Source organism: Manis pentadactyla, chromosome X (genome assembly GCF_030020395.1).
Source record: "Manis pentadactyla isolate mManPen7 chromosome X, mManPen7.hap1, whole genome shotgun sequence".
Lineage (NCBI taxonomy): Eukaryota > Metazoa > Chordata > Mammalia > Pholidota > Manidae > Manis > Manis pentadactyla.
In genome coordinates this window covers 76,718,069-76,743,799 of record NC_080038.1, presented here as the reverse complement: position 1 = coordinate 76,743,799, position 25,731 = coordinate 76,718,069, and the positions used below count along the sequence as shown (strand labels likewise).

General features: G+C 36.8%; 1 protein-coding gene across 1 annotated transcript in view; it reads left to right on the top strand.

Moving 5' to 3' along the window:
- The window catches only part of HDX (highly divergent homeobox), a 314,801-nt gene that overhangs the window by 9,645 nt on the left and 279,425 nt on the right, over positions 1-25,731 (top strand). The window contains exon 2 of the mRNA XM_057495440.1: positions 15,316-15,462. Within this exon, the coding sequence (XP_057351423.1) occupies positions 15,316-15,462 (147 nt within the window). The remainder of the gene's footprint in view (positions 1-15,315; positions 15,463-25,731) is intronic.

The following is a 25,731-nucleotide window of genomic DNA, read 5'->3' as shown; positions in this document are numbered from 1 at the left end:
AACACCTTTAAAATTCTGAAAGGAAAAAAAATCAGTTAACCTAGAATTCTATATCAAACTATTGAAGGGAAATAAAGGATTTCCTACTTATACAAGAGAAAAACAGTAGATTACTAGCAGATCTGCACTACTAAAATGTTCAAGGAAGTCATTCAGGCCCAAGAAGAATGATATTTGGACCTGCACAGTGGAATGAATAACACTGGAAATAAACATATAGGTAGGTAAATATGATCTTTTAATTTAAAAAAATCACTTTCAAAGATAACTTTAGTGTTTCAAGTAACAATTTATTGGGAATTTTATAACATGTGAAAGCAAAATGAAAAAAAATAGCACAAAGGACAGAAGAGAAATACAAGTATTCTATTGTAAGATTCTTCTAGAATATGTGAAATAGTATGTACAATATCATTTCTTGATAATAAGTTAAACATGTATATATTTTTATCACTATAACAACTATTAATATAATGACCCAACCAAGACTGATGACCTAATCTAGGTGATAAAATAGAACTACAAAAATATTTAATTAATATTTATAAAGAAGAGGTGAAGGAAATAGAAAACAATATTCCAGATTTAAACTCAGCCATCTCAATAATCTTATTAATTGCAAAATGGTTTAAACATACCAATTAAAATATATTGTCACATTAGACTCTTAACTCATATATATGATGTCTACAAGTAACCCACTTTAAATGTAAAGGATAGATAGGTTAAATATTAATGAATGAAAAATATATCATGAAATACTAATTTTTAAAAAAGTTGACTATATTAACATCAGATAAAGAAGACTTCATAGAAGAAAATATTAAGAAGTATAAAGAAAGCCATTCATATTAATAAGGGGATAAATTCATTAAGATATCATAAAAATACTAAATATTAATGTACCTAATAATGGGACTCCAAAATCTATTAAAAAAAGGCTGATAAAAAAGAAATAAGAAACAGACTAGCAATTATATTCAGATATTTTTTTAACACCTTAGTAACTGCTAAAACAATTGGAGAGAAAATCAGTAATTGTTTAAGACTTGAACAACCCTCTCCACCAACTCAACTTAATTGACTGGTATACTCCGTGGAATAAGATCAGGATACACATTATTCCTAAATGCACGTGGAAAATTGATCAACATGCACTATATTTTGGACCATAAAGCAAACTATCAAAAGTTAAAAAACTGAAATTATATGAGGGATGTTCTCTGATCAGAAAGGAATTAAACTAAAAATCAATAAAAAAGATATTTGGGAAATCCCCAAATAATTGGAAATTAAATAGCAAACTTGTAAGTAACCAATGGGCCAAAGGAGAACCTAAAAACTAAATTAGAAAGCACTTTGTAATTAGTGGAAATGAAATTATAACATATCAAAATGTGTGAAATGAAGTTAAATCAGTGCTTAGAGGTTAGTTTAGAGCATCAAACACTTATAGTAGGAAAGTAGAAAGGTTGAAAATCTATTATTTGAACCTAATCTTAACAAACTATAGCTAGAAGAGCAAGTTAAGCCTAAAACACACAGAAAGAAGGAAATAATAAGAGCAGAAATAAAAGAAATAGAGAACAGAAAAAAATAGAAAAATGCAGTGAAACCAAAATCTGGTTTTTGAGAAAAGACTGTACAACAACAAAAAAAGGAAGACACGAATTACCAATATCAGGAATGAGGGAGAGAGTATCACTACAGACTGTGTCGACATTTAGAAAATATACTTATGGACTATTAACAACTCTATGCCTATAAATTAAACAACTTAAAGGAAATTACCATATCCTTGAAGGATAAATGTTACCAAAGTTAGTTAAAGAAGAAATAAAATAACTGAGCACTTTGTATCTGTTAAAGAAATTGAATTTGGAATTTAAAGTCTTCCTTTAAAGAAATCTCTAAGCCAAAATTACTACACTAGTGAATACTACATAACATTTAATAAAGAATATTAAATCTATATAAACTTTTATCAGGAAATAGAAGTGGAGGCAATGCTTTGCATCTTTTGAGCACTTAATAGATCCCTGGCCTTGTTCTAGAAGCTGGAGAATTAAAAAGATGGAAATTTGCTCACTGTCCCCAGAAGCTTATAATATATATAGTAAGATGAAGTAAAGGAAATTCTCCCTCTGCTATACCCTTAGTTCTGCTTAATTAGTTAAGACAGAGTTCTTACTGAGTTTTTGACTACTTGTTTCATCAATTACTGAAAGAGGAATGGTGAAGTCTCCAAGTATAATTGTGGACGTGTCCATTCTGTTTTTAATTGTATCAGTTTTCCTCTGTGTATTATGAATATCTGTATTTAGGCACATACAAACTTAAGATTGTTACAACTTTTTGGAGAATTGATCTTTTGTTATGTAATATCCATCCTTTTCCTCGTACTATTCCTTGTTCTACATTCTAATTTGACTGATACTAATATTTATATACTCCAGCTTTGTTTTTAGAACTGTCCACCCAACAACAGCAGAAGACACATTTCTTTCAAATGTTTGTGGAATATTTCTTAGGGGAACCATATTCTTGCTTGGCCATAAAACAGGTACTAAAATTTTTAAAACAATTGAAATTATACAAAGTATGTTCTCTAATCATATCCAAAGTAAGCTAGAGATCAATAATGAAGATATCTAGAAAATCCTTAAATACTTTAAATTAAACAATAATCAAGGGAAAATAGAAAATATTTTGAATTAAATGACAATTAAAATACACCCTATGTGATCATAGTTTTGATTTGCATTTCCCTGATAATTAATAATGTTGAACATCTTTCCTTATGCCTATTGGTCATTTGTGTGTTGTCTTCAGAGAAATGTCTGTTCAAACCCATGGCCTATTTTTATATTCAGTAATTAGATTTTGGCTACTGAATTGTCGGGGTTCCTTATATATTTTGGAAATTAACTCCTTATCAGATATGTGGTTTCAAATATTTTCTCCCTTCCTGTTGGCTGCCTTTTCCTTTTGTTGATTTTTTTCCCTTGTTGTGCAGCAGATTTTTAATTTGAGGTAATTCCACTTGTTTTTTGTTTCATGTAGTCCCATTTTTGCTTTTATTGCCTGTGCTTTTGGTGACATATCCAAGAAATCATTCCCAAGACCAATGTCTAGAAGGTTTTTCCCTATTTTTTTCTTATGGAAAATTTTATAGTTTCAGGTCTTATGTCTTTAATCTATTTTGAGTTGATTTTTTTTGTATGGTGGTCGCACCTGTTGGAATGACTGTAATTAAAAAAAAACTGGAAGATAAGTGTTGGCAAGGTTGTGAATTTAGAAACCCTGTACATTGTTGATGGGAATGTAAAATGTTCAGTAACTAGGGAAAACAGTATGGAGAGTCCTCAAAAAAGTTAAGACTGGAACTACCATGTGATCTGGCAATCCCACTTTTGCGTATACATCCAAAAGTTTTGAAATCAGGATCTCAAAGAGATATTTGTATTCCCAATGTTCCTTGCTGCACTATTCACAGTAGCCACAACATGGAAGCAAACCATGGGTCCTACAAATGAATAAAGAAAATTAGTATATGCATACAATGTAATATTATTCAGCCTTAAAAATGAAGGAAATGCTGCCATTTGCAATAGTATGGATGAATCTGAAATAAACTGGTAACAGGACAAATACTACATGGTTCCACTTATATGATGTATCTAACATAGTCAAACTCACAGAAACAAACAATGCAATAGTGGTTTCCAGGGAATGGAGAGTGAGGGAATTAGGGAGTTGTTATGCTAGATGAGTAAGTTCTAGAGATCTGCTGCACTACATAGTACCTATAGTTAATAATATAGTTTTGTGCCTATCAAAAAGAATTGATCTCATATTACCACAGAACAAACAAATCAATAATGGTGTTTGATATGTTGATTACTTTGATTATGGGAATGGTGTCATTGGTTTTTCCATAAAACCAAACTCATCAAATTGCAGATATTAAATATGTCTCTTTATTTGTATTTGCAACTCTTTGTATGTAAATTATACCTCAATTAAGCTGTTAAAAAGTACAGTCTATCAAAATTTGCAGAATACAGCCAAAGTAGTTCTTAAAAGCAAATTATGGCATTAGTGGCTGCTTATATTTAGAAAAGAAGAAAGGTCAAAGATTAACAATCTAAGTTTCCATCTCAAGAAACTAGAAAAAGAACATCTTAAATTCAAAGAAAGAAGAATGAAGGGAATAGTGAAGATAAGAGCAGAAATCAATGAAAATGAAGCCAGAAAAATAGAAGTCAAGGAAACCAAAAGCTAGTTATTTCAGAAGATCAATAAAAGTGATAATCCTTTTCCCAAACTGACCAAGGCAAATATAAGAGAAGAAAAAAATTGCTAATATCAAAAAGGAAAATGTACGCCACCACAGACCCTACAGACATTAAAATAATAAGGGAATAGTGTAAGAAACTTTACACTCTTAAATTCAACAGCTTAGATAAAATGGACCAGTTCTTGGGTTCTGTGATTCTGCTGCTGTTTTGTTCTTTCAGTTTTCCTTTGTTCTTATACTGCACGTATGAGTGAAATCATTTGGTACCTGTCTTTCTCCGCCTGTCTTATTTCACTGAGCAGAATACCCTCTAGCTCCATCCATGTTGTTGCAAATGGTAGGATCTGTTTTTTTCTTATGGCTAAATAATATTCCATTGTGTATATGTACCACATTTTATTTATCCTGGACTAATAGTTACCAAAGGGAAAGGGACTGGGAAGGATGGGTGGGAAGGGAGGGACAAGGACGGGGAAAAAAAAGGGGCCTTATGATTAGCATGTATAGTGTGTGGGGGGGCATGGGGAGGGCTGTGCAACACAGAGAAGACAAGTAGTGATTTTACAGCATCTTACTACGCTGATGGACAGTGACTGTAAAGGGGTATGTGGGGGGGACTTGGTGAAGGGGGAACCTAGTAAACATAATGTTCTTCATGTAATTGTAGATTAATGATACCAAAATAACAGTAAACATAATGTTCTTCATGTAATTGTAGATTAATGATACCAAAATAAAAAAAAAAGTGGACCAGTTCTTTGAAAGACAGAAACTATCAAAACCCATTTGAGAAGAAGTAGATTATCTGAATAATATAGAAATGCAATTTATAGATTAAAACTTTCCAGCAAAGAAAATTCTATACCCAGGTGGCTTCATTGGTAATTTCTAGCAAAGATTTAATGAAAAAATAATAACAATTTTACATAATATCTTCCAGAACATATAAGCAGAACTAATACTTCCTAACAAATTATGCATTATGCAGTACCAAAACCAAATACAAGAAAAGAAAATCATAAATATCCCTCATGAATATAGATTCAAAAATTCTCAACAAAGTATTTACAAATTAAATCAAGTAATATATAAAAAGAACAACACATCAAGGACAAGTGGAATTTATTCCAGGAATGGAGGGCTGGTTCAACATTTGAAATCAATCAGTAAAGTTTACCATATCAAAAGTTTAAAGAACAAAATCTGTACAATCATTTCAATAGATGCAGGGAAAGAGCATTTGACAAATTCAATACTGATTAATGATAATAATGATAATAATAGTAATAATAATACAAACTCTCAATGTAATAGAAATAGAAGGGAACTTCCTGAATATGATAAACCATCTATTAAAAGCCTACAACTGACATCACACGTAATGATGAAAGACTGAATGATTTTTTGCAAAAGCTGAGAACAAAGCAAGAATGTCCAGTGTTCAGCCCTTATTAAAACATTACACTATAGGTAGCTAGTAAATTAAAGCAAGATTAGGGTAAAAAGGCATACATATTCGAAAAAAGAAAGAAGCCTGTCTCTGTTTGTGGATGACATTTTTGGAAAGTAACAAACAATCAACAAAAAGCTCCTGAATCCAGTAAGTGAGTTTAGCAAAGTCAGTATACCAAAATCAATTGAATGTTGATATGCTAGCAATGAATAAGTCTGTTTCTGAAAACAGTCAGTAGTTTCTTATAAAGTTAAGTATATACCATAAGGTCCAACAATCCCACTCCTAGGTATTAACTAAAGAGAAATGAAATCTTATTTGCAGAGAGAAACCTTCATGTAAATATTTTTTTTTCATGTAAATATTTTTAATAGCTTTGCTCCTAATAGCCAAGAAGTTGAAACAGCCCCAATATCCCTCAGTGGATGAATGGATAAATCATAGTACATAATACAGTGGAATATTACTCTGCAGTAAAATAGAGCAAACTACTGATAAAGAAAACACAGATGAATCTCAAGTGCATTATGTTAAATGAAAGAAATTAGTCCAGGAGAACACATACTGTATGATTTCTATTCACATCGTATTCTATGGAAGTCAAAATTACAGGAATAGATTAGTGGTTTCGTGGGGCTGGGATGGCTATAAGGATTAATGATAAAGAAGCACTATAAGGGCAGTTTGGGGAGTGATGGAATTGTTCTGGATCTTGATTGGGGTGCTGATTTCATTAATATATATGTTTATTTTAACTCATAAAACTACTAAAGAATTAATTTTAGTGTATGTAAATTTGAAAATGAATAATAATAATGGATAAAAAGGAAAATGTTAATAGAGACCTGTTGGCCAAAATAAAGATATTCAAGGTATTGTATTAACCTAAGCTCAACTCTCTGTAAACAAATGAAAATAAATAGTTTACCCAAAATTAAAATTTTTAATATTGGAAAGGTTGTGCTATATATGAACTGGTGATGATTTTATGGACTCATCCCACTTTGAAAATCAGGTTTTCCAAGAATGAATACTTACAAGTAAAATTGGTACTTTTCAAGTGATTTACCCACTTAAGACATTTTAGGGCATTATTAGAGCTGATGTTAAGTATGACACCAGATATATAAGGACAATGTTCTATATGAATTTGTCCACAATATTCCCATGTGAGAAATACAGCTGTAGCTATTTGGAACTCCTAAGGAGGCAGTCACTCCAAAAAGCTGTATTTTTCAAGTACTTCTAAAGCAGTAAATCTAAACTACTTTTCTCATTGCTCTGCTTGTTTGAATAGAACATATTGAGCATAATTTAATCCTTTCAGTGGTTCAGGGTCCTCATTAAAACACTAAATCTTAAGGCTGAGAGCAACCTGAGAAATCCCATACCTGAATATGATAGATAAATTGAAGAGCCTAGTTACACCTAAAGATATAAATATGTTACAATAATTCACATGTGCTAACTTACAACCACCTAGGCTAGTAGGTAAAACAAATCATGTGATCTAGTATTTACAGACTAGGAAATGGATGCTCATAGAAATTAAGTGATGTATGATGGGGAGAGTCTAGTAAACATAATGTTGCTCATGTAATTGTAGATTAATGATACTGAAATAAAAAATTAAATTAAAAAAAAGAAATAAATGAAGTGATTTATCTAATAGTCCAAAGTGGAGCTGACAGTAGGTCATTTTATTCTTATGGCTGGCATATGCTGAGTGGGTGGTACACTGCAAAAAGTATTAGACTAGGAAATCTTGAGGTAAAGCTAAATGAGTTATTTCAGTATTTAATGCCCTACGTCAGTTATGATCCCTACCAGAACCCAATAGACTTGAATTTCCATGAAACCTATGGATTGCCATTTTATGTTCCACATAAATAAGATCCCAGCTTTTAAAATGAAAGTTTTTACAATGCTTTTCCATATTTTTGTGCAAATGATTAATGACTTTGGCTGTGCTGTCTTTGAATATCTTGCCACTGAATAGACCAAGATAACTACAGTGGGTGGAGATAATGACAAATTATGTTGCTTGTTTATTGCTTACATAGTTGTTGTGGTAAAGAAAGAACTTCCTATAATTTGAAAGACAAATAGAAGATCTCTGGAGCAAAGTAGCCTTCCTACTGTTGCTGCTGAATTTAAGGAAAAAAACTAAAGGTTCAAAGTTGTTGACTCCAGAAATCCGTTTAGTACTTATCACCCATATTTGGCTATTTGTATCCATGAGGAAGGGCCTACTGGGCTTTTTAAGGTTTATATCATACTTGGGTAAGTGTAACAGTTGTAACCAGTTAATAGAAAAACAGTACTATGTTATTATGACAGGTAACATCATGTTTAGGGATCACCCATGTCTTTCACACTAAACATTTTGTGGCAGTTACAGTCTTGCAGAGCAAGGTCAGAGCCATTATCCTGTTTATGCATTAGTGAATTGAAGGTTACAACCGTCCTCAGAACTTTTTCCAAAGTACCAAAGTACATTGCTTCTAAATCCACACCATGCTTATAGAGAGGTATTTCAGTTATTCGACCTCCATCTTCTGGCTCCTTTCCTAACTAGCTGAACCATTTAGGAAAAGGAACCCCAAATTGCTCTAGAAAATTGGCAGCCATGTACAAGTCCCAGGAGAGGAATTCCCAGGGCAAAATACCTCTAAAACCTGAAATCAGTCAAAGGGAGAATTAAACTTTAAAACCCATTTATTGCTTACAAATCGGAGTCCTGCACCGTCTCTCTCCCCTGCTCTGGAAGAAAGAAGCAAGCAAGCCCCTCCCCTTAACCTCTCAGGTTCCTCCACGCCGTTAGTTGCCCAGGTAATTACCCATTGACATGGAGATGAATTTCTCTCCACCCCTGATGATATGCAAATGCACCAAAGACAGGCAAGATATTCTGGAAATATTACAATTTTACCCACACACCACCCCTCCAGAAATCTCGCCTTATAATATACTCGTTCCCCCTCTTCTGTAATGGTCCCTGGATGAGAAAACTGGAGAATTGTGACCATACTAATAACATACAATAGCAACAGCAATAAAATCATGATAATCCTCAAGCCTGAGGCTTCAGCTAGGTTCAAAATCTTATGCAGATTAAGTCCATAACTCGTCCATTCCACAGGCAGGCAGTAGCTGGGGGTCCAGAGTAATCATCATGTGGTATCTGAAGCCAGGGGGCACATTCAGTTCACAAGGACTGTAGGAGAAAATAACCTTAAGGGCAATAAGGTACATGTTTTAATGACACCAGCACAGGCAAATCTTGTCCATCAGGTAGGATACATGCAAGAGTGTGGTCTTGTGATAAAACAGTGGCAGGAATGGTGTCTCATCCTGGTCTAGTATACCAGACTTTCACCCCCACTCCCTGTAGGAGTTACAGATGAGTCAATATATAGGGCTACAGGAGCTACAGGCACTGGCCATAAAGATAAAACAAAACTTCCTCACATGATGCTCTTACCATGAACTTTGGGGGCCATTCAGCTGTTATTCCAGGAATACACACAAGGCCAGCTTCCAGGCCTTCCCCCAAGGTGCCAAAAAGGCCAGCCATCACTGGTCAATGTGTCAAAATGTCCAGGGCCAGATCCATTCAACAGTGTCTCCAGGGCTTAATGCAGTAGGGGCTGGCAGCAAGATGTTGCTCTGCTGGCCATAACCTGGCTTCAATAGCTCTTCTTTGGTTTGGACGTACAATTGTATAGGAGAGGCAGCAAGGTGTGTGAGCATATCCACAGGGCTCTAAGCTCTTTTAGTGGCTTCTCATTCAAATGCCACAACACTGTCCATAGGTGAACTGACCAAACCCATAGACTATTGGTGTCCAACTTCAGGCCAGATTTCAACAAACCTTTATACCTCTCTATAATGCCTGCCCTGGTAGGATTATATGGTACATGAAATTTCCACTTTATTCCTAATTGCTGCACCCTTTCTTGTAACACATGTCCAGTAAAGTGAGTGCCTTCATCACATTCAATCACCTGCAGCTGGCCATAGGCTGCAAAGAGACACTCCAGGCCCTTCTTGGTGGTTTGCTGATCTGCACAATGTGCAGGAAAATCAACCAATAGTCCAGTAGCTGTATCCGCATAAGTCATTGCATACTGATTTCTTTCTGATATGGGCAGAGGCCCAATATAGTCTATGCACCACCTGACAAGGGATATTGGCCCCTTTACTATTATCCCATGTTGCTGTGGGACTTGCAGCAGGTCCCGCTTAGAGCACAAAAGGCACTCCTGGGCTCTGCTGACTTCTTCAAAGGTCAACGGCAAGCCCCACCAACAGGCTCAAGCTCAAAATTTATTTTGCCTTATGTGCAACAAATGCTGATGTAGCCATGGGGCCACATCAGAGGCAGGCTTTCCTTCTAGACAGTGCACCTGGGCCAATGTGTCTGCTTCATCGTTCCCTGGGGATGCCAAAGGCAAATAGCTGGTCACATGATATACGGTAACAGTCTTAGTCTGACCAGAGTCCCATAGGTCTTGCCACAACTCCTGCCCCCAAAGGGGCCGGTGACCAGCCATCTAGTTGGCATGATACCATGTCAGTAGCCACAGGGTCAAGCCACAATAGACAGCCTGCTGTCACTGTGGAAAACTATGGGGAAAGGCTCCTGGGTGATCATGAGCAATACTGCCCACAACCGAACCCACTGACTGCTCTTCCCCTCTCCATCCTCCATCAATATTTTCTCAGTCTTAGGATGGAAAGCCACAGCCCTCCACTTTGTTAGGTGCCCACCACTAGAGCTATCTGTGTACCAAGTATCTTCAGGTATAGGGGGCTTTTCCCTCCTGATAAGGAGTCTTAGCTACCAATGGCTCAGAAGCAAGTTCTTCCTGTTTTCTACTGGTATAGGTCACCGGCCCCATTAAGCATTGGAGTTCTCCACTTAAGGGCCTAGTTGAGAGGGTGCTGTACTGCTTTAAATATGTGCCCCATTTGGCCAGTGTACCTGTCTGTGCCACACCACTCCATGGCCTTTGGGTCCAGTCTCGCACACACCCTGCAATGAGATAGGTGGTTACTACCTTGGTTGGAGCTATTCTTGTGATGGGCTCCATAGCCAGTAAGGTATGGTGCACAGCAGCCAGTTGCTTGTTTATCAAGGTGTACAAGATCTCTGTTCCTTTCCATAGTTGTGACCCGAATCCAATAGGTTGGTGTGTCCATTCAAGCTGCTGCCAAAGACCCCATCCATAACCATCTTCAGTTACATGAACGTCTAGTTCACAGGACCTTGATGAGTCCATTACATTCAAGGACTGTACAGCCTTGACTGCCCGCTTTGTAGCAGCAAAAGCAGCTGCACATGTCTCATCCCAGTCCCACCTGATGATCTTTCGTACCAACCCTTATAAGGGCTTCAGAATTTGTGCCAATTGCGGGATAAACACTCTCCAGTAACACAAAAGACCCAGAAACTCTTGTAATACTGCCACAGTGGTAGGGGTGGGGAAAGCGTGGACCTTGTCTATAACTGCTTCAAGAACAACTTTAGTTTTACCCAACCAGATAACCCCAAGAATTTCACAGACAAACCAGGTCCCTAAACCTTGGTGCTCTTCACAGTCCATCCATTTTCCTATAAATGTTGGAGCAGTTTAGGAGCTGCCCCTTCTAAATCTGAAAGAGAATCAGATGTGAGCATAATATAATCAATGTACTGACACAACCACACTTTTTGCAGTTTTCTCCATGTGGCCAAGTCCTGGGCTACAAGTCCATGACAGATGGTGGGACCATGGAGATACCCCTGTGGAAGGACAGTGAATGTCCACTTCCAACCTACCCATGTGAAGGCAAATTGTTCCTGGCTTTCCTGTGCTATGTCAATAGAGAAGAAAGCATTAGCAAGCTGTACTGCATAATGATACATTCCCAATTCGTGTCCAGAATGTCTGCTATAAAGGGTACAGCAGCATGCAAAGAGGGTGTGACTTTATTCAATTCCCTGTAGTCTACAGTCATATGCCAGGAGCCGTCTGGCTTTTACACTGGCCACACTGGGGAAGTAAAAGGACTGTGAGTGGGCTAATAATGCCCACCCTCGCCAACTCCTGCAGAGCTTCTCCAATTTCCTTGTGCCCCCCAGGCAATTTATACTGCTTAGTATTTGTCACCCATGGAGATACAGGCAGAGCTACAGGCAGGTGTTTAGCATGTCCCCTCAGAAGTGCCTTTACCACATGTCCCTTAATTCTGAACTCACCTGCAGAGGTCTGTAACCACAGGCCCTGCAGGATATCTACCCCCAAAATATATTCAGGGAGAAATGTACACAGTGTACTCCTCTGGGGGTAAATGCCCTACCCTAGTGAGATTTTGGCTTTCTTCCCTCTAATTGCCTTGCCCCCATAGCCATCTATCAGAGCAGGGGTCCCGGGAAAACACACAGGGTTGCCATGGATCAAAGAACATTCAGCTTCTGTGTCCACCACCGCCAGGACATGTTGTATATTCACAGGGGGCCAACGAATTGCTATTTCTACATGTGGCCTCTGGTCCAACCTTGTCCACCAAGGTGGGGACTTTGACACCCCCTCAGTCCAACCGTGATACCCAGTCATCCTCTTGTGGGGGTGAGGGCTCAGGTGAATCCTTAGTACTGTCTTCCATGAAGTTCCCGGCCTGGGACAAATAACTGTAACACGTGCTGGAGATTTGCATATGTTTTCCAGATAGTGGGTAAGGGAAATAACCCTGGTTACGTCAAACTGCCCTGATGGCTGCTGTCAGCCAATCCAGAAGCACCTGATTCCCTAAAATGTGACTGGTACTTTGCAAGCACTGCCAGAGGGAAGGGTGAGTCATGAGGGAAGCCATTCTACTCATCTCAGTATCCAACATAACAATGTTTTCCACCCCCGTATCTCAGAGACGTAAAAGCCATGTAGGCAGAGATTCTGATAGCCTCTGCCTATACCAGATGCTCATGTCCACCCGCTCATCCTGGGTATAGGGGTGGAGCATGGAGTGCTCCACAAACTGGGAAGGGTGCTGCTTCTCCCCCTGTGGATCCCATGGTTGTTTTATTTTTATTTTCTTAATTATAGCTGGGTGGGCCTTTAATGCAGGAGAAGATGGTACCTCCGGCGGTGGCCTGGGTAGCAAATCCGTCAATGGCCCTGCCTCCTCCTCTTCTCCTTCCGGCTCCTCCACCAACAGCTCCTCCTCCACCATTTCCAGGGCTGAAGGCACTACTCATTCCTCCCCCACCCCCATGGACTCTTGCAATGCAGCTTTTCCTGCTGCCTCCCCCCTTACCGCTAAGGAGTCTCTAGGAGCGTGACCTGTCTTTTCAGTAACTGTCTCTCTTCTTTAATAGCATCCCATCAGTTATTGCCCAGCTCCTCCAAGTGATGCTGAAATGTGTCTCTCTTCCGCCTAAGTCCCTCTCTCTCCTGTATAACATTTTCCACTATCTTGATGGAAAGAGAAGCTACAATGCCAGCAGCAACCTGACCCCCTAAGATCTCCACGTAGTCTTCCAACTCACGGATGGCTAATTCTGCAGCTTCCAGTGTTTACACCCTTCCCCAGTTCTGGACAAGGCCCCACTCCTCTAAGAGGTATTTTATCCTAGACCAATTCCCAATAGGGGTTCCAAAATTGGAAGTCCCACAGCTGGGGGGATAATAACAGGTGAAGCTGCACCCTTTGCTGCTGCATCCACTGAGGCCTCACTGCCATCCACAGGGGTCTTCTGGGCATTTCTCCACAATTTCTTGGGGCAGCCCTCCCAAAGGTCGCACCCATTATGATAGATTTTGGGTTCTGAGGAATCCTGCGGACTACCGCCAGATGTAACTCCAGGGAGAGGAAATCCCAGGGCAAAATACCTCTAAAAACAAAAATCAGTCAAAAGGAGAAATAAAGTTTAAAACCCATATATTGCTTACAGACTGCAGTCCAGTGCCATCTCTTTCACCTGCTCCGGAGGAAGCAAGCAAGCAGGCAAGCCCCTTCCCTTAACTTCTCAGGTTCAGACATGCTCTAGGTTGCCCAGGTAATTACCCATTGACATGGAGATGAACCTCCACCTCTAAGGATATGCAAATGAACCAAAGCCAGGAGAGATATTCTGGAAATATTACAATTTTACCCACAACATGATAGCAAATACTGCTTTGATGGATTGATTCCGTACCTTTTAATGCTAACATCTTTGAAAATTTGGTCAGGCTGCATGTAATAGGCTTATATTTCCACATTGGTGTACTTGAATGAGATGCCCTTCGGAAAGTTAGAGGAGTTGTTTCTGAAAGTTCCAGGGAGAAACTCTGTCCTCATCCTTCTTGTGCCCACTCCCATATCTGATTTTCTCTAATCAGAGTTCTTAACATGAGATAGGAAGATGTTACTGTAGGCAAAAAATAAAGTCACATGTACACATTGAAATGGATGACTATATAACTGTGTTTAATTTCTTTATGAGACTGCTTTATGCTTAAAATATTCTGAAAAAAAAGGAATTATTCTTTATTTCCATGTCAATGTACACAGTATACTAACCGAAATGACTTCTGTTTGGCTTGGCTTATAGTGTGTTTGCTGTTGCTGTTTTCCTAATTTTGCAGATAATTTCCTTGGGAAGGGTTTTCTTCCTGTTAGTCAATTTTTAGGAATAACAATTTCAGTATGACAGCTTTTAACAAGAACCTGAAACTGCTTTAATCTAATTACAAGTGTTCTTCTTTATAAAATGTACAAATCCTTTGCAAAAAAGCGCTTGACCTCCCTTTTTTTAGTAAGAATCACAGAGATGTTTATATTTAGCATCTTCACTATTAGCAGGGAAGATAAAATGGGTTTCTTTTTAATTTCTCTCATCTAATTATGATGGTGTCAATTTAACTAAAAGCTACATAGTTTTCATATGGTTTATTTTTCTTAAAATGTACATAATTTTGAATTTTGATTTATATACTATAGTTATTAAAAATAATTATTTTGGTTACTGTTGCCTAAAGCAATTTTCACAGCTACAAAAACTTCCTGTTTATCTTTAAGCTCTAAAGAGAGGGTTTTGTTTCAATATGCAAAAAGAATCCCTTTATCCATAAAGAGGAAAAATAAAATCGCCCTTTTGTTCCAGAGCACAACTTCTGGCTATAAGACTTATGCCAGATACCTTGCTTGATAAAGAACAGTGAGTGTCCCTGTTGATAATTGACCATGTGTAGCTACCACCATCTCTGACTTACTAGCCATCAATATTTAGTTCAGTGAAAGAACCTTTTTTCCCCATGCACTGACACTAACCAGATAAGGTCTTTCCTCTCTTTTTTGTCTTTAAAGTTGGTACTTTTCCTGGACAAATTCAATAAATGTTTGCATTACATGTAATTTTCAGTGAGAACCTGTCTCCCTTTAGCACATAATGTATTACCCATTACTGGGGATTAATTCCCTTAAAGAAATCTTGCAGCTTGGAAGCACTGAAATTGTATCAAAAAACAAAAACATGCAAATTCTACACATGCCCAATTTTTATTCCAATTTTCAGAGTATTTTCTTTTGTTTTTAGATGAATCTACGTTCTGTATTTACTGTAGAACAACAAAGGATTTTACAGCGTTATTATGAAAATGGAATGACCAATCAAAGTAAAAATTGCTTTCAGCTCATATTACAGTGTGCACAAGAGACTAAGCTGGACTTCAGTGTAGTCAGGGTAAGTATTGAGGCCTTACACTCTTGGATTGATAGCTTTTTTTATTACAAGTGATTATTGCTTAGTATGAGAAAAACTATCAGGGTATGAAGTCACTAACTTCATAAACAACTTCATTTCCCTGGTATAAAAATACTACTTTTTAAAATAAATAGAGCTAATCATTTAGTATGTATTTGTTTCTATAAATACCTTGAAAACACTAAAATTTGTGCATTATAAACATATCTTTAAGCAATTTCAGTCCTTTGAACTAATGAGTACTTTTAAAATTAGTAGTTGATCTCATATTTTCTTTAAACCCAGAATTAATTGGTATATAAACCTCCGAAATGATATCTGTAAAACAAGTGTCTATCAAGCACCTATTGTTTACCTGGCATATTTTCTTGCTGTGTTTGGAGTTTTTTCACTGGAAATTTATGACTTTAGCGTTTATGTCTTTTTAAGGAAACCTAGCCTTTTTAATGAATACCTCCTCCTCCTTCTAAGTAAAATGTGTGTGTTTTAATGGGTTAGCTAGTGAATAGAGGACAAGAAATCCCAAGGGAAGAAATTTTCCTTTATCACAACCATAGTTATTCAGCAGTAAAAATCAGAGCTGCTACACGTTTGTCAAAGGCAATGAGAAGGAGAGAGGAGTCAAGAGATAAATCAAACAGAATTATTCACAGATTTCAGTGAGTGTATATGTCCTTTTATGTTTGAGTATACTACAAATCCTCTCAGCGGGAAGCCTTAGGGATTTGAAGATTAGCAACATTCTCATCCTTGTCATTAATTGGGCTTATTTGGGAAAGAGAAGGACATCTGTTTTTATTTCTCTTTTGGAGGAACTTTCAAAGAACCTGAAGATGAAAAACTCTGATAGTCAGAAATCTTTGGAAAATCTATTTCTTAAATACAAAAATACATATTGGCTTTCAAATAGGGAATTATTCCACCAGTTCTGGGGTGGGGGAAACACCCAGTATATCTGTGTTTTGTTTGTTGAGATCATATTCAGATTTGTGTAAGAACTAAAAATATGAATACTGATACCTCTAAATTCCCTATTTGAAATATCTTTAGTAAGCCTGAGAGGAAAATGGTTAATTGCCTTAGAAAAAGTGATATACAATGAATAACATTTCAAGTTGATGAGATTTCATTTTATAAGTATAAACTTTTTGTTTTCCTGGAGTAACTTCTTTCTTTTTATTACCATTCCTTCAAAGTGAAAAGCCTTCTCAGGCAGCTACTTTGTGGACTATGACCTTCTATATTTCCAGTTTGTTATTGCACTCTTCTGCTAACTTACATAATTGTAGTTGCCTACTGAAAGTATAGAAATACAAAGGTTTAGATTTATGTTCCAAGTGCTGTGAAATACAAAACAATAAGAATGAAAGTAACTCCTAGAATGCAAGCTTACAAATGAAATGTTACATAAGTTATAAGGAATTCTGTAAAATAGATTAATTCTCTCTGTTCCAGGAGAGCATAAATTGCAAAGAAATTCAGTCTTCCTTATCTAAATTCCAACAAAATTTTCGTGGCTTTTCCAGAGGAGAAGAGAGTTGTTTTTAGACATAATTCCACAACCTCTTCAGCCCCTGATATTTTGGTTGGTCTATATTTTACTTGAAAAAGACCTTCTTTTATCATTTTTTAAAATTTTGTTGTCATTAATCTACGATTACATGAAGAACATTATGTTTACTAGGCTTTCCCCTACGCTAAGTACCCCCCGACAAACCCCATTACAGTCACTGTCCATCAGCATAGTAAGATGTTGTAGAATCACTACTTGTCTTCTCTGTGTTGCACAGCCCTCCCCTTTAAGCCACCCCCCACATTATACATGCTAATCATAATACCCCCTTTCTTCTTCCCCACCCTTATCCCTCCCTACCCTCCCATTCTCCCCAGTCTCTTTCCCTTTGGTAACTGTTAGTCTATTCTTGGGTTCTGTGATTCTGCTGCTGTTTTGTTCCTTCAGTTTTTCTTTTGTTCTTACACTCCACAGATGAGTGGAATCATTTCGTATTTGTCTTTCTCCACTTGGCTTATTTCACTGAGCATAATACCCTCTAGCTCCATCCATGTTGTTGCAAATGGTAGGATTTGTTTTCTTCTTAAGGCTGAATAATATTCCATTGTGTATATGTACCACATCTTCTTTATGCATTCATCTACTGATGGACACTTAGGTTGCTTCCATTTCTTGGTTATTGTAAATAGTGCTGCAATAAATATAGGGGTGCATCTGTCTTTTTAAAACTGAAGTGCTGCATCCTTAGGGTAAATTCCTAGAAGTGGAATTCCTGGATCAAATGGTAAGTCTATTTTGAGCTTCTTGAGGGACCTCCATACTGCTTTCCACAATGGGTGAACTAATTTAAATTCCCACCAGCAGTGTAGGAGGGTTCCCCTCTCTCCACAACCTCGCCAACAATTATTGTTGTTTGTCTTTTGGATGAGAGCCATCCTTACTGTTTTGAGGTGATATCTCATTGTGGTTTTAATTTGCATTTCTCTGATAACTAGCGATGTGGAGCATCTTTTCATGTGTCTGTTGGCCATCTGAATTTCTTCTTTGGAGAACTGTCTGTTCAGCTCCTCTGCCCATTTTTTAATTGGATTATTTGCTTTTAGTTTGTTGAGGTGCATGAGCTTTTATATATTTTGGATGTCAAGCCTTTATTGGATCTGACATTTACGAATATATTCTCCCATACTGTAGGGTACCATTTTGTTCTATTGATGGTGTCCTTTGCTGTACAGAAGCTTTTCAGCTTGGTATAGTTCCACTTGTTCATTTTTGCTTTTGTTTTCCGTGCCAGGGGAGAAATGTTCATGAAGAAGTCGCTAATGTTTATGTCCAAGAGATTTTTGCCTATGTTTTTTTCTAAGAGTTTTATGGTTTCATGACTTACATTCAGGTCTTTGATCCATTTGGAGTTTACTTTTGTGTATGGGGTTAGACAGTGATCCAGTTTCATTCTCGTACATGTAGCTGTCCAGTTTTGCCAGCACCATCTGTTGAAGGGACTGTCATTTCCCCGTTGTATGTCCATGGCTCCTTTATCAAATATTAATTGACCATATATGTTTGGGTTAATGTCTGGAGTCTCTAATCTGTTCCACTGGTCTGTGGCTCTGTTCTTGTGCCAGTACCAAATTGTCTTGACTACTATGGCTTTGTAGTAGAGCTTGAAGTTGGGGAGTGAGATCCCCCCCACTTTATTCTTCTTTCTCAGGATTGCTTTTGCTATTCAGGGTCTTTGGTGTTTCCATATGAATTTTAGAACTATATGTTCCAGTTCGTTGAAGAATGTTGTTGGTAATTGATAGGGATTGCATCAAATCTATATATTGCTTTGGGCAGGATGGCCATTTTAATGATATTAATTCCTCCTAGTCAAGAGCATGGGATGAGTTTCCAATTGTTAGTGTCCTCTTTAATATTTCTTAATAGTGTCCTGTAGTTTTCAGGGTATAGGTCTTTCACTTCTTTGGTTAGGTTTATTCATAGGTATTTTATTCTTTTTGATGCAATTGTGAATGGAATTGTTTTCCTGATTTCTCTTTCTATTTGTTCACTGTTAGTGTATAGGAAAGCCACAGATTTCTGTGTGTTAATTTTGTATACTGCAACTTTGCTGCATTCCGATATAAGTTCTAGTAGTTTTGGAGTGGAGTCTTTAGGGTTTTTTATGTACAGTGTCGTGTCATCTGCAAATAGCGACAGTTTAACTTCTTCTTTACCAATGTGGATTCCTTGTTTTATCTAATTGCCATGACTAGGACCTCCAGTACTATATTAAATAACAGCGGGGAGAGTGGGCATCCCTGTCTTGTTCCCGATCTCAGAGGAAAAGCTTTCAGCCTCTCGCTGTTCAGTATGATGTTGGCTGTGGGTTTATCATATATTGCCTTAATTATGTTGAGGTACTTGCCCTCCATACCCATTTTGCTGAGAGTTTTTATCATGAATGGATGTTGAATTTTGTCGAATGCTTTTTCAGCATCTATGGAGATGATCATGTGGTTTTTGTCTTTCTTTTTGTTGATGTGGTGGATGATGTTGATGGATTTTCGAATGTTGTACCATCCTTGCATCCCTGGGATGAATCCCACTTGGTCGTGATGTATGATCCCTTTGATATATTTTTGAATAGGGTTTGCTAATATTTTATTGAGTATTTTTGCATCTACATTCATCAGGGGTATGGGTCTGTAGTTTTCTATTTTGGTGGGGTCTTTGCATGGTTTTGAAATTAGGGTGATGTTGGCTTCATAGAATGAGTTTGGGAATATTCCCTCCTCTTCTATTTTTTATAAATCTTTAAGTAGAATGGGCATTATATCTTCTCTGTATATATGATAAAATTCCGAGGTAAATCCATCTTGCCCGGGGTTTTTTTTCTTGGATAGTTTTTTGATTTCTGCTTCAATTTCTTTGGTGGTAATTGGTTTGTTTAGATTTTGTGTTTCTTCCTTGGTCAGTCTTGGAAGGTTGTATTTTTCTAGGAAGTTGTCCATTTCTTCTAGGTTTTCCAGCTTCTTAGCAAATAGTTTTTCATATTAGTCTCTAGTAATTCTTTGTATTTCTGTTGGGTCCATCGTGATGTTCCCTTTCTCATTTCTGATTCTGTTGATGTGTGTTGATTCTCTTTTTCTCTTAATAAGTCTGGCTAGCGGATTATCTATTTTGTTAATTTTCTCAATGAACCATCTCTTGGTTTCATTGATTTTTTTCTATTGTTTTATTCTTCTCAGCTTTGTTTATTTCTTCTCTGATCTTTATTATGTCCCTCCTTCTGCTGAGTTTAGGCCTCATTTGTTCATCTTATTCCAATTTTGATAATTTTGATGTTAGACTATTCATTTGGGTTTTTTCTTCCTTCTTAACTATGCCTGAATTGCTATATACTTTCCTCTTAAGACTGCTTTCGCTGCGTCCCACAGAAGTTGGGGCTTTGTGTTGTTTTTGTCATTTATTTCCATATATTGCTTTATCTCCATTTTAATTTGGTCATTGATCCATTGACTGTTTAAAAGCGTATTGTTAAGCCTCCACGTGTTTGTGAGCCTTTTTGCTTTCTTTGTACAATTTATTTCTAGTTTTATACCTTTGTGGTCTGAAAAGTTGGTTGGTAGAATTTCAATCTTTTTGAATTTACTGAGTCTCTTTTGTGGCCTAATATGTGGTCTATTCTGGAGAATGTTCCATGTGCACTTGAGAAGAATGTGTATCCTGTTGCTTTTGGGTGTAGAGTTCTGTAGATGTCTATTAGGTCCATCTGTTCTAGTGTGTTGTTCAGTGCCTCTGTGTCCTTACTTATTTTCTGTCTGGTGGATCTATCCTTTGGAGTGAATGGTCTGTTGATGTCTCCTAAAATGAATGCATTGCATTCTATTTCTCTCTTTATTTCTGTTTGTATTTGTTTCACATATGCTGTTGCTCCTGTGTTGGGTGCATATATATTTATAATGGTTATATCCTCTTGTTGGACTGAGCCCTTTATCATTATGTAATGTCCTTCTTTACCTCTTGTTACTTTCTTTGTTTTGAAGTCTATTTTGTCTGATGCTAGTACTGCAACACCTGCTTTTTTCTCCCTATTGTTTGCATGAAATATCTTTTCCCATCCTTTGACTTTTAGTATGTGCATGTCTTTGGTTTTGAGGTGAGTCTCTTGTAAGCAGCGTATAGCTGGGTCTTGTTTTTTTACCCATTCAGTGACTCTATGTCTTTTGATTGGTGCATTCAGTCCATTTACCTTGATGGTGTTTATCTATAGGTATCTACTTATTGCCATTTCAGGCTTTAGATTCGTGGTTACCAAAGGTTCCAGGTTACTTTCCTTACTGTCTTAGAGTCTAACTTAACTCACTTAATATGTTGTTACAAACACAATCTAAAGATTCTTTTCTATTTCTCCTCCTTTTTCTTCCTCCTTCATTCTTTATATTTTAGGTATCAAATTCTGTACTTTTTCTCTATCCCTTGATTGACTTTGGGGATAGTCAGTTTAATTTTGCATTTGCCTCGCAATCAGCTGCTCCACCCTCCCTACCATGATTTTACTACCTCTGGTGACAGCTTTCCAACCCTAGGAACACTTCCATGTATAGCAGTCCCTCCAAAATAGACTGCATAGATGGTTTGGGGAAGTAAACTCTCTCAGCTTTTGCTTATCTGGAAATTGTTTAATCCCTCCTTCAAATTTAAATGATACTCTCACCGGATAAAGTAATCTTGGTTCCCGGCCCTTCTGCTTCATGGTATTAAATACATCATGCCACTCCCTTCTGGACTCTATGGTTTCTGCTGAGAAGTCTGATGTTAGCCTGATGGGCTTTCCTTTGTATGTGATCTTATTTCTGCCTCTGGCTGCTTTTAACAGTCTGTCCTTATCCTTGATCTTTCCCATTTTAATTACTATGTGTCTTGGTGTTATCTGCCTTGGGTCCCTTGTGTTGGGAGATCTGTTGATCTCCATGGCCTGACAGACTATCTCCTTCCCCAGATTGGGGAAGTTTTCAGCAACTACCTCCTCAAAGACAGTTTCTATCCCTTTCTTTCTCTGTTCTTCTTCTGGTATCCCTATAATACAAATATTCTTCCGCTTGGATTGGTCACACTGTTCTCTTAATATTCTTTCTTTTTTAGAGATCCTTTTTTCTCTCTGTGCCTCAGCTTCTTTGTGTTCTTCTCTAGTTTCTGTTTCATTTATTGTCTCCTCCACCGTATCCAACCTGCTTTTAATACCCTCCATCGTGTTCTTCAACGATTGGATCTCTGACCTGAATTCATTCCTGAGTTCGTAGATGTCTTTCAGTACCTCCATTAGAATGTTGATGATTTTTATTTTAAACTCCCTTTCATTAAGAGTCACGGTGTCTGTATCATTTAAATCTTTCTTGGGAGTTGTATTAACAATTTTACTCTGGACAAGGTTCCTTTGGCGTTTCTTGTTCGTATTTGGTGCTCTCTAGTGTCCAGAAGCTCTATTCTGGAGCTCCTCAGCCCCTGAAGCAATGTCGGGGTCACAGTGGAGCGGTACTGGTGCCTGGGGGTGGAAAGAGCTGTTCCCCACCTCCTGGCTGCTGTGCCTGTCTCCACTGCCTGAGCCAGTGGGCCGGTCACACAGGTATAAGTTTTTGTCCCAGAGCAGCCAGATATGGATCCCTACTTTCCACAAGCACCCAGAATCACAGTCTCCCCAGGAACTCTGCCTGTATTAACTTTCCAACCTGGTAGTCATGTTAGTCTCATGAAAGCACCATGAAATGTAGGTTTTTGCTCCCAGAGCAGATCTCCAGAGCTAGGTATTCAGCAGTCCCAAGCCTTCCACTCCCTCCCTGCTCCATTTCTGTTACTCCCACCTGTGCGCTGGGGTTGGGGAGGGGCTTGGGTCTCACGGAGCCACAGCTCTGGTACATTACCCTGTTCACTGAGGTCTGCTCTTTTCTCCAGGTATATGCAGTCTGACACCGTCCTCTTTCCTGTTGCTCTCTCAGGATTAGTTGTGCCAATTAAGTTTTCTATTTGTATCCAGTTTTAGGAGGAAGCCTCTGTCCCTCCTCTCATGCCACCATCTTTAATCCAATCTCCTCTTTCATAATTTTTAATGTAATATTTGTTGTGGTTTTCCTCAAAAGTACTTAAATCCCACTATACTAAGAACTTGACCCCAGTCTTAAAAGAACTTAAAAGTTAAGACATCTGTGTAAAAATAAATATAATGGGGTGAAGGAACAGGAAAACTGAGACAGAGTTGTAGAAAAAGGAGAAGAGGTTTGGAGACAGTGAATTTCTAAGAGATAACTGAGAGTTTTATGGACACCATGGATCAGTGACCTAAATATCTTTACTTTCTTTTTTTCTATGTAGTATTGCTTTGGTAGTTACAACCACAAATTCTCAACATATCAATTTTGTTTGACCCATTAGTTCTCTCTCACCAGTAAGGCATTTGGAATGAAAATCATTTATATCCACAAGCATGGGTAATTTTGGATCATGTAACTGAAGTATTTTTTGGAAAATATAATTCAGTTACTGGAAACCTCAGGCAATGAATTTTGTTTTCAATATTTTAAATTAAAAATATTATTAAGTGTATGTTTTCCCATTTTATTTCAATAGAACATATTGAAAGTAATTGAGCCCTTACTTTTTGACTCAGTTTCATTTGGAAAGTCAATTGCTATACTGTGCTATAAAATAATAGTGCTCACAACATGGTAAAGTACATGGGATGATTTTCTCTTTTGCTTATGAACACCAGACTATTTATGGTTTCTTACATTGATTCTATTATATTTTTCCTGTCTTCCTTTTTTTAGTGAGGAATATTTACTGAACATTCTTTGTTTTGGTGCTATCAAGTTGCCTCCAACATCAATCCCTTATCTACCAATGCTCCTCCCACTTTATTATTTCTAATTTGTTATGAATGAGGATACCAGATTTGGTAAAATTATGTATAAAATAAGAGAAGGGTGTTTTAAGGTCAAGGGTTGTCATTTCAGTAAAGTACATGTGTCTTGTTACATCTATGTTGGCTACTTTCTGGACAAATGAGGTTGCTAGATATCTGAATTTCACAAGCATATGATATTCTACTGAATTTTACTTTTTGATGGGTACATAATATACCTAGTAAATTCTAGATATGTAAACCAGAAAATTACGAAAGTAAGCCATGAATTTGCAATGTGCCAGATCACTTTTAAACTTCCTCTGTTAAGATAGGTATTATGACAAGAACACAGTTGCTTGTTTGTTTTCTTTGAAATATTACTCAGAGCTGCCCTCCAGATGTAGTAGTTCTTGAGTTCAAATTTTACCGATTCACTATGCTTTTCCACTGAAAGCTTTGAAATGTAATGCTGATATATTTTTATAAGAATTATGAGCAAATATATCATGCTTCCTATGCATATTTTTCATATTTAAAAAACCATAATACAACATATCTTGAATATTTGTAAAATTCACTTTTTTGAACTTTCATTGAAATTATATTTATCTCAAAATAATTATTTTTAAATATTTCTCTGGCATATACACTTTAAAACCTTTTAGTTTTTCTCCCTTTCCTCCTTCTTCTATGACATATTCATTTGTAACTCTGCTTGTAATTCCCGTCTTTGCTGTTAGTAAAACTAAATCAGAGTAAGTTTAAAATTCCCATGTGAAGCAAAATGGAGCATCTCAGTCTCTTGAACATTTTCTTTATGAGGTAATTACCAACAGAGATGACCACTTCAGGAGTTTCTCACCATAGTGGAAGGAGAATGTGCTTTGAGGTCAAGTAAAATTGATTTTGAATCCTTACTCTGCCACTTACTAGCAGGATATCATTCTAGAAGCTGCTTAATGTTTCTGAATGTCAGTTGCTTCATTTATAAAATTAGAAAAAAAATACCTTGCAGAAGAGCTATGTATGTAAAACATATAGTGGGGATTCCATACATAATAGATTGAATTTATAGTATTACAGCAGTATTCCTGTTGTATATAGTATAAATAAACATCGTATATTGGATAATTTATGTTGTCTTCAAGAACATATTACACAAAAGTCAACCAAATACACCCTGCACCATGTTTATGTGAGGCTAGTTCATTTAATTTTTTTACTTATTTGTTTTTAAAATTTCTCCATAGATTAATGTGTTTTTGTAGTTTATAATATGATAGGCATTTTGAAATAATTATAAAGTATATTAATCACATTATGGGACACAATATATCATTGTGTATTTTAAGAAGAATCAAAATTCAGTCTAATAATACTAAGCTTATTTTAATACATTACTTACATAAAAGTATATATTTTGTAATCGGATCCTAAATGCTAACCACTTGTATTATTTTATTAGTTATAATTTTTCTGTTTATAAAAGTAATACATATTCAATACGTAAGTGTGAAGAAAATAACTACCATAAATTAATGACAAACTAGGAAAAATATTTGCAACTTGTGATGAAGTGTTGCTATCTCTAGTAGAAAATTGCTCATATAAATTAAATTAAAAGACAAATACCCCAATATAAAAATGAGTAAAGATAACAGATAAGCAAAATAATATAGTCACCATAGAAATTCAAATCAAAACAGTAATTATAAAGTTGTTATTAACTCCTAGGCGAGTAAAGACTACAAAAAGATAATGCAATGTGTTGGTGAGGGTGTGGGGAAACCAGAATTGTTATACTTTAGAGGTTACTTTGAAAATATCAAAAGCCCAATGGTTACCTTTCTTA